Genomic DNA, 10,042 nt, shown 5'->3' with positions numbered 1-10,042 from the left:
CCTCCCAAACCTTCCCACCGCCCCAGGTAGGTGGCTCAAGGGGTCCCGACTTTAACGCTGAACTTCACCTCTTACCAGGGGTGTGGCTTTGGGAAGCTCCATCATCCACTCTGAACTGCAGGGTACGACAGCAGTGAGGAGCAAATGAAACATGCCCAGTCCCAGTGCGTGCTGAGCACTTGCTACGTCCCTGGGACAGCCAGGGAACACTCGCTGTTTCACTGAACCTTTACCCCCGGCCCCCGGTGCAACAGAGCCTCACACCAGCCGGCACAGAAAACATCGCTTTATTAACTGCGTTTGCCAACACACGAGGAGTGCAGAGGGGTCCTGAAGACACGGGCCCTAGTGGGGGCTGGGCTCTGGAAGACCCCCATGAGTGAGCAGGACAGGATGGGACTGGGAGCTACGCAGCAGCGGCAACACAGAATCATGCAGGGCACGCGGGCACCGGCCACCCCCAGGCGGCCATACATTCTATTGCTCGTGAAGGGTAGCGAACATGGACAATGTACAAAAAGGAGAAATAGGTTTTTGCGTTAATGAAAAATACATTTTTTCTCTACAAAGGAATCTTTTCTAATACAAGAAAATAAATATTGCAACATAAGCCAAAAATAATTTAAAATTGCTCTTTTCAATATATTTTCAATATTTCTCTTGTATATTAACAAATGGCACATCACTTTCATTGAAACAAAGACAGAAGGTGTCTCCTCCTGTGACATTCATATCATCCCCCCACCCCGAGCCGATGTGGAGCACAGAGTGTTGTGCATCTGAGGGACAAAGTAGCAGGAAGTGCCTTAAAGAACAACCAAAGGTCCCAGACTCCAGCCTGGCTCTTTGGCCAATGTGGCCAGCTGGGCCAGGGGCATGGGAAGTGGCCTCCCCAAGGGCCTTGCTACAGGCACCCAGGCCATTCTACAGAGCTTCGGGTATGGGCAGAGGTTGGCCACAGCTGGCAGTAAGCAAGGAAATGCCAAATCCAGCTGCTGCCAACGTCTGTTAGAATCGAGCAGGTGATTCTCTAGCAACTGTCCCCCAGGTCCCATCGTGTGCCCATACACGACACACACAGGTACGCCTGCACTCGGACACACACAAGGTGTGCGCTCTGGAACAGGCTCACACATGCACAGTCCAACACCCGTGTTTGGAAACCTGGGTGGCTTCTCCAAGGAACCTGAGACCTTCACACTGCAAATGCTCACACACTGTCACCGAGTCAGAGCTCATTTAATAAAATAAACCCTTCTACCTTTCTTCTCCTTATTTGTTCTAAAATACATTTATGATCCATAAAAATACTTTCCGTGCACATTATCCTGTCTCACTGTGATGAGGGGGAAGGAGGTAGGCAGCGGGGACTGGGAGGGTGGTGATGACACAGCCCAGATGAGCTCCAGAGCAGCTTCTCCCTCCCTGAGGAGGGCCAGTGAGTGTGGGCAGATGCGGTCAAGCGAAAGATCTGCCTCCGCCTCTGGTCTGGAAAAGGCCTCCTGCCTTCTTCCCAGCTTCCCATCTTAACCTCCGAGGCGGCAAAGCCATAGGCAGGCTGGAAAAAGAGCGAAGGGGCTGTGGCTAATAGCAGAAAGGCCAGCAGTGGGAACCGGTATCCCTGTCCTCTTTGCAGCCCGGTGGACATCCTAGGGGTGGACAGGTGCCTGGCAAGGACAGCTCTAGGGTGTGGCCTGGGAGACCCCGGCCAGCCAGCCTTACAGACACCTGGACTCCGTGCAGGATGTGGGCCCGAGGCATAGCTCAATCCAAAGCAAGAGCCAATCGGGAAAAGGGTTGGAACCCAGAGGCCAACTTGAGTAGAGGCCCTCGGAAGAGTGCTGGCTGCCTGGCCCACCCAGTCCAGACCCTGGCCAGACCCACTACCTTCCCACCCTGGTTCTCTCCCTACCCTCACCCCCAGGGAGCCCAGACTCTGCCTCAGGATGGATGAAGGGTAAACAGGCAAGTACCGAGTCTACCAGACCCGAGCCATTCCTGGCACCCCCATCCCCCGGCAGAGTTTGGCTGTTCTTTAAAGCTCGTCCCTTTTGCTTCCTGTGAGGTCAGACCGAGCAATCCAGCGCAGACAAGGCTGTGGCCCGAGGTGACCCGAAGCACGGGGAAGGAAGGTCTATTCAAAGGCAGTAAACAGAGATGGGGTTGGGACGCTGATGCTGACACTGCACTGGCCACTACTACCAAGGCGGGTGGGCAGGCAGACTAAACTCTACATGGTAGCTCATGCCGTCCCAACGCCCAGAGTCCTCGAAGCCCACTCCAAGTCTGCCCCGATTGGACCAATCTGTCCGACCCTTTAAACTTAGTCATTGTCTTTGTTTCCTGTTTTGATAAAATTCACATGAAACTGAGTGTCGATGATCATGCCACTGTCGTACCTTGAAAATTTGGAGTCGGGGATGGGTGCTCGAGTTGCTTCCCCATCCCGCTGATTTGCGCTTTGTGTGTCACGTGGGGGCAACCCCATGGTAACACTTTTGCCACGCTGGTTTCGCCAATCAGTCTCCTCCCACAGTGAGTCTCAGAGTTCAGGAGAGCTCACAGTGGGCCCAGCCCGGTGATCCGAAATCCAACACCAGCAGCAGAACAGCATCCTCGTCCAAGAGCTTGGGCTCGCCTCTTGGATGTGTGCGATGAACATGTTTCTATACTTGGTTGCTAAAGAGCTCCATTTAAAAAAAAGTCCAAGTGACAAGTTGTCAGGTCCAGGCTGTGCTGTATTATGGTCAAAATATTCTTTGGCATCCACAGAATGATTCGACTGATTCACTGGACTTTTGCAAGGTTCTTGTTGGAGAAGTTCTGGCTTTACCAGTGGCAGAAGTGATCCAGGAGTAATTCATAAAAGAAAGAAAAACACGTTTTCACTGAATTCCTTTTTTTGTTTGTTCCCTGAGCTGTCACCCTGGGGCCACTCCACTGAAACTCTTCAGAGCTACTACCTGGGACCTAGAGGGTGGGGTGGGAAAGGCAGGACAGTGATGGCGGGGAGGGAGGGAATGGCTGGGAAAGGGGGTTAAGGCTCAGAGGGAGAGAGGAACCAGGAAGATCCAGCAAGACTTAAAACAGCCCCAGCAGGCCGTCACTGACGCGTCCTGGGCCCCGGGATCCCACTGCTTTTGTTGGAAAGAGGAGTTTCCAAAAGGAAACCGAGGGAGAAGCTCATCTCTTAGCAGGACTGGGAAACTTGAAAAGGCAAGTGGTCTGGTCTGGTCAGCTATGTGGGAGTGATCAGACCTCGGCCGAGACTGGCCCCGAAGGAAGGAAGGAAGTTGGAGTCCCAGAGCGATTCTCTGCAGTGGGCGAGTCTGAGCCCCACGCCCCCCTATCTGGGCACTGGCCCTCCCTCGCAGCCCTCCGCCGGCACTGGCGGCTGGCTGGCTGGGAGTCCCCTGAGAAAATGGCACAGCTCAGGAAGGATTCTGGGAAGCCCTTCCCAGAGCCGCCGGGCTGGGCACTGGCAGGGGCAGAGCAGCAAGGGAGTGGAGGGTCACGGGGTGGGTGGGCAGGCCTCAGATGATGTGGGTTGGTCAGGAACGGCTGTGGTTCCCTTGAAACCAGCAGGCCCTCTTCGCCCCCTCAGTGCTTTCTCGTATAAGCTCGTTGTGCTTGTGACAGTGAGTAGACTCTGGCTGGGTATCACTTAGCATACTTCCTTGGGGATCAGTGGAGTGCAGCAGGACCCCCCAGATGGACCCCAGTGGGATTTGGGGGCAAGGAGGGACAGGCCCTGGGCTGGCCCATCTGCCATAATAATGCCCAAATGACACTCTGTGTCACCCAGTGGCAGCGGGCTGGAGTCCTGAGCTCTTCTTCACCTTGCCTACGTGTAGCCAGGAGCCCAGCAATACCGCATGGGCCGGGCGGGGATGCTGCCGCGGCAGGGATGGTGCCCAGGACCTGGTGGTGTCCTTGTGGCCAGAGCCATGTAAGGAATCCTAATGTCCTGGGCCAGCACAGAGGAAAGACAATAGTGTGGAATTCGAAACTCTCTTTATATTAAAAATAAAACCACAACAGAGTGGCAGCCTCGAGGGTCTGAGACACTCAGCAGAGATTGGAAATGGCAGTTGTGACTGGGCTGAGGCCTCATGGGTGGACCAGGGCAGGGCCCAGGACAGGGGTAGGGGGTGACTTAGGAGGCCAGTACCCCCATGCGGACCACCTCCTCAGCCCCTGCTTCCCGGGGACCCCGCTGCACCCCGCTGTCCTCGGCCTCCACATCTGAGTCGCTCATCTCCCCGTCAGAGAAGTAGCCATCAGTCTCTGTGTCAAAGTGTAGGCTGACCTTTGGCCTCTCAGCCACAGCAGAAGGCGGTCCTGTCCCGGCATCAGGCCTGGCACTTGGCGATCTCCGGGTTCCCCTGCTCTCTCGGGGCGGCCGGAGCCGGCCTGAGGGCTTGGGACTCGCCGTAGGGCCAGGCACTTGGACACTGGCATCGGCAGCCACTGGGGCTGCCTCGTCCGGGGTCTCGGGGGCCAGCGGTGGGGGGCTCTCGGGAGCTGCTGGGATGGGACAGTCCTCGGCCGTAGGACTGGATGGCAGGTGAGAAGGCGTTCGCCGTGGTGGCTTCCTGGCAGGTGGCCCCTGACCCCCCTTGCCACTGCCAGCATCCTGGCCCCAGGGCTTCTTGGGGGTTTTGTCTGGAGTCGTCCGTGAACCGGGCCCATCCTGTGGTGGTTTCTTCTTGGCAGGCAGGCGGGTGCGGCCACGGGCCTTCCTGGCAGGGTCTCCAGGTCGCAGTGAGGGGTCTCGCATGAAGCTCAGCAGCGTCTCCTCGTCCTGCAGCAGCTCCTCCGACAGCAGCCCCGGAGCAGGGTCCTCGCGGTGCCCATTGTTTAACGACCACTCGCTCATGGCCATGTTCTCTGCCGTGATCTGCACCGACTGTGCCAGCCAGCTGTTGAAGAAGGTGCCGTCGATGGGGAACGAAGTGGACAGGCCTGGCCGAAGGGAGAAAGAAGGCAGGTGAGATGTCAGCAGGTGTGTGTCCCATTCTCCTTCAGGAAGCCCTCTCTGACCCTCCCCTGCACGCCACCGTGCCTTCCTCCCTCTTTCCCTCTGTGCTAGACCCTGATGAGTTATCTTGTTTCGTCCATGCATCCTGCCAACACCGCCAAAAAGCAGGCTCCACACCAAATACCCCTCTCCCCAGAAGGACGTCCTGCTCCTGGGATAGGCTTCACAGTTTGAGAAGCAGAGCGTAAAGTGAAAATGGGGCTCCCTGTTCAAAAATTATTAAGAATTTCAAAGTGGCAACAGCAGAGCATGAAACCAAGCGAGGGCCCTTTGAGATTGCACAAGGTGGATGCCCAGGCCTGCCCATCAACCTGTATCCTGGGGTCATAAGGGATGGAGGAATGAAGGAAAGCGCCCTCGGGCCACCAGGGGGCACTAGATTTTCATGTGTCACTTCTCAGAGCTTCCAAAGCAGGTAACTTGGATATGGGCATCAGGCGTGAACTGGACAGCAAGGTATATCTGGGTAGAAGGGTCCCTTTTGGATGCCAGGGCCAGCTCCAGCTATGGGCGCTCCCTCCTTTACTGAGGTCTTGGGAGGCGGCAGCTGGTGCGACTGGGCTGCCCATTAGATACCAAGTTGTTTCCTTCCTGAGACTGAAGAAAATAAAAGATGACCTGGGGCTTCTACACTAGAGGTGAGGTTGGGAAGGGGACACCACCTCTGCCCTGAGAAGTGCTCTAGAGGAAGCATGTGACATCCTAGGAGACAAAGCCCAAGGCTGAGGGTCCTTCTAGGACTGCTGTGCTTAACGGGGCAGCAGTAAATAGGTCTGTGACAATGAGATGGGCTGGGCCAGGGTCACTCCTATGGGTGTCTCTGGGTGGCTTCCGGAAGATTTGCTGGGGCTGAAGGGAGGCCCATTTGAGGACATTCTGGCAGAGGGAGACAGGGACAGAGAATTATGACAGGCCCTCACCTCCCAGCATGATGCTGGGTTCCTGGAAAGGCCAGGATGGCCTAGCAGTCCCTGAGCTCTTGGGCCCAGTCTCCAGTCTACAAAAGAGGAACTCTCAGGATGCCAGATCCCAGTCTCCTTTATGGCTGGAAGGACTGCGTGAGCAAGCCAGAGCCTGGCTACCCCTCTCGGGCGTCCCACTCTGCAGCAGGGATGCTCGTGGTCCCCATGGCCTTTCGTGGGGAGCTGCAAGTGGAGTGATGGTATGAGCCTGGCTGTGTGCACCAGGCCACTCACCAAGCTGCCCCAGGACTGAGTCGGACCCTGCCTTCACTTTCTCTTTCTTCTCGGGGCTGCCCTTCGGACCCTCGCGGCCTTTCCTTTTCGAGTCGCTCTTCTTGCCCTTTGCTCTCCTCCCAGACCGCTCTGTGTCAGGGAAAGAGAGAGCAGGAGGGAGATGGTTACCCCAAGAAGCCCAGCCGGAACTAAGACCACTGTGTGGCATCCAAGGAGTCCTCCCCATCAGCCAGTGCCTTGCCTTCTAGGTCACCTCCTCCTGCCTCTGTGGTCCAGGCTCTGAGCCATGTGGGACCCGGGATAACTGGGGCTCCAGTGAGTCAGGGAATAGCTAGTGTGGGAGAGAGGGGTAACTGCCCTTGAGGGGCTTGGTGAGGGGCATAGGGTCAGGAGGAGGGTAGAAGACCGCTTTGTAGGACCTGGACTGCAGTTTGATCTATATGGCCTAAAGGTCTCAGGACAGAGTCCTGGTGGGTGGCAAGGCTGGAGGTGAGTGGACAGGGCAGGTCCTTAAATGCCAGGCCAAGGAGCCAGACCTGAAGGTGGACAGGACACTCTGAGGAGGCAAGAGCCTTGGGTTCCACTCCTGACACAGCCATCAGCACCCTTGAGCAAGTCCCCTGCCTTGCTCTCCTGGTCTGCTTTGATGGGAGACTCAGGGTACACACCTGGCCCTCATATCCTTTTAGTCCATGACCACATGGGTTTGGGGAGCCGTAGAACACAATGGAGCAAGAGAGGGACATGTTGTGGTGGGAAGCTGCCAGGAATCTTCTCCCAGCTTCTCAGCCAGAGGCTGGAGGGCTTCCTGAGTAAGCGTTTAAGAGAAGGTTGAGGAGTGTGCCCCCAACTCTGGGAATCTTCCCAGCTCTGCTGTTAATTCCCTGTGTAACCTCAGGCCAGGCCTCAGTCTTCTCATCTATCACATGGGACCAGTGCCTAGATACTTCAGAGAGAGGCTTCTCAAGTCCCCCACTGCCCTCACCATGGTCTGAGCTCCTTCCAAGGGCACAAGACCTTGCACATCTGACCCTGGCAACCCCTCGGCCTCACTTCAGACGTTTTCCTTCTGCCCTAGTTGCAGATAGGCCAGTTTCCCTCCAGTTTCTCTAACAAGACATCTCTGGCCTCCAGGTCTCCAAATATGCAGTTTCCTTGCCCTGTCCTTCACCTGTCAGCTCACAGCTTAAATACACCGCCCCTGGGAAACCTTCTCTAGCCCCCTGGCGAGACAGGCCTCAGCAATACGCCTGTACCCCATGTCTCACCCCAAGGGTCAAGCATCACAACACTGAGGGCATCAGCTTCAAGCAGAGGCAAACCGGTCTTCTCTCCAAATGCCCTGCCCTGACCAAAAGGTGGCCAGTTGCTGCCACTCAGGCCTAGGAGCTGCGAATGTCTCCAGACTCAAATGCGGGGAGGCCGACCCTCCAAGCTCCTGACCATGGTTTTAGAATCCTGTGCCTGTGAGCACTGTACACCTTACCACTCTCCGCTGCCTTCCTGCAGTTGAATGTGTGGCCACAGTGAGTCCTAAGAAGGCTGAGATGTTCTGGCAACACCACCACCATGAAGCCATCCCTGATACCTCTGTCCCTGCACTGGCACCAAAGGCAGCCCCTTGGACACCACTTTCCCAGGTGTCTTTCCAGATGGTGAGCTCCACGAGGACAGGAAGCCTGTCCATTCAGTCCATGGCAGGGTGCTCGTAGTGCCCGGCACAGAGCCCAGCATCCTGTCTACACTCAATCAGTGCTCGTCGAAGGAACCGACAGATGAGAGGGAGCCTGGAAAGGTCGGGCAGCCAGGAAGCTGCCATAGTCCTTGAGGTACACGGTCAGCCCTGTCCTCTACATGGTTGTGACCCACCGTGACCCAGCACCTGTCCTGGGCAGCGCTGGCTTCTGGGGCCAGAGTGGGTGGTGATTCCAAAGCACAGTCGAGGCAGCTCAGCTCTTGGGCAGGGGTGGGGCAGTAGCAGGTTCTCAGTCATTGGCTCTGGTGGTGGCCCGGCAGCTCTCCTCCCTCTACTCCAGGCCCAGCCAGACCCATGGGCTGAGCTGGCAGTGGCAGCCCCTGGCTTAAAAATGTCTCCATCCAGCTATTTCTGCTGCATACAATTCAACATTAGAGTACCATTTTCTGGGCTAAGCACTGCCTTCCTTAACATGTAACCAGTCCAGGAAGGGCCCTGTTGTCCAGCAATATCCACAACTAATTAGTAAGACCACTGTCAGAGCTTCTCTGACCTTTGATTTCCAGATCTGTTAAATGCATGTGATGGCAAAAGCGTAAGACAGAGGGAAAAAAACTGTTGGCGCAGGGCCTGAATCCTGTCAGACAGGGTCCGGGAGAACAAATACACAGGTCCTCTTCCACCTATGGGGCAACTGCCTTCTTCAGAATCGAAACGCAGGCACACAGGGGTTCAGGGAAGCTCTCCAGCTTGAGCCCTTTCTGCCTCAGCACCAGCACAGAGCCGCTGGGACTTCTGGTTTGTACCTGTTCACGTGCAATTTCCTACTGAAGCACTATGGCCCAGCACTGCCTGAGCACCCTGTGAACCAGAAAGCTCCCCGAGGGCAGGCCCAATGCCCACATTGCATCTTTGCCTCCTTGCCTGCCAACACACACCTAGGACCCCAGCAGGCCCCCACCTGGGCCTACTAACTGGATACAGAGGGTAGGGGTGGGGGCCAGTGGCCCCTGACCCTGTACACATGCCACACCAGACCCCAAAGACGCACATCCTCCCTGGGACCCAGCCCCTTGAGGGTGTGCACAGGAGGGGTGGCAGCGGCCGGCAGGGGGGACGCCTACCTCGACACAGATCCTGTTCAATAAGTTTCATCTGCAGGTGGAATATCTGCTCCTGGAGTTTGCAGATGGCGTGTTTCGTTCTCTCGCGCCTTGTCACCATGTAGCACAGATTTCTAACCTGAGGAAGCACAAGAGAGGTTTTCCACCTTACTCACAAGCAACCACCCGGACCTCCCAGCTCTGAGGGGCCACCACTGCCTAACCTGCCCAGGACATCTGGGAATCCATACCCAGGCCCTGAATGCATCCTCAGCCCTGAGCTGCAATACTCTGATCCAAAGCACGGGGCCAAGGCTGTGTCTTGGATCAGAGCCAGCAGCGAGAGCATCTGCGGAGCTCAGGCTGGCGAATCTGCCTTCCTCTTCTCGGCCTAAACTTCCAGGCTGAGTCATGCCAGTGCCCAAGGCCCTTCCAATGTGGCTGCCCTGCCCCGTATACACAGTGCCTCAAGGCTTGTCGGGGCCTCGAGAGGTCACCAAGTTCACCCCTTGGCTCCTGTCCAAGGCTTCTTTCCATTGAAGAAACTTCAGCCACAAGCACCCGGGCAAAAACCACCTCCTATCCTGAGACACGAACGAATGACCGGCACATGAGTAGAGAGAGCTCCAGCAGAATAGCTCTGAGCGGACGGGCTGTCCCTGATGCACTGGGGTCCAGCATGCAGCTGACCCGTGTCCACTTGCTGCACTGGCCCTGAGCCAGGCCCACAGCTGCTCTGGTCAAGGGCCCAAGTGCACTCGGCCATATTCGATCGGCTAGAGACAGAACTCCTCAGGGGGAAGGGCAGGGCCTCTCTGACTCCCTTAGGCCAGCTAGGAAGAGCCCCTTAGGGCCTGGGAGACCAGCTTGCTTAGCCCATGCGACAGGGCCCACCCTGTAGCTGGTCTGGAAGCACCTGAAGGATGGGCCACGTTGCTCCCTGTCCACCTGGCACCTCCCTCTGACCAGTGTGCCATCCCTCACGGGCTGCTCTCAGGCTACATCA

General features: G+C 56.7%; 1 protein-coding gene across 12 annotated transcripts in view; it reads right to left on the bottom strand.

The window, feature by feature from the left end:
• Positions 1–270: 270 nt before the first annotated feature.
• The window catches only part of JADE2 (jade family PHD finger 2), a 51,343-nt gene continuing 41,571 nt past the window's right edge, over positions 271–10,042 (bottom strand). For 5 of the 12 annotated variants that reach the window (XM_067031657.1, XM_067031656.1, XM_067031658.1 and 2 more), the window contains 2 exons: positions 9,058–9,175; positions 271–4,965 (listed from right to left, as the gene is read on the bottom strand). In XM_067031657.1, the coding sequence (XP_066887758.1) occupies positions 4,157–4,965; positions 9,058–9,175 (927 nt within the window). In that variant the 3' untranslated portion in view covers positions 271–4,156. Of the gene's footprint in view, positions 4,966–6,237; positions 6,367–9,057; positions 9,176–10,042 lie in introns of all 12 variants that reach the window. The other 7 variants (XM_067031653.1, XM_067031655.1, XM_067031654.1 and 4 more) reach the window with 3 other exon arrangements.

This window comes from Kogia breviceps, chromosome 4, assembly GCF_026419965.1.
Source record: "Kogia breviceps isolate mKogBre1 chromosome 4, mKogBre1 haplotype 1, whole genome shotgun sequence".
Taxonomy (NCBI): domain Eukaryota; kingdom Metazoa; phylum Chordata; class Mammalia; order Artiodactyla; family Physeteridae; genus Kogia; species Kogia breviceps.
The sequence above is the reverse complement of the archived record's forward strand: the minus strand, read 5'-3'. Positions and strand labels throughout refer to the sequence as shown.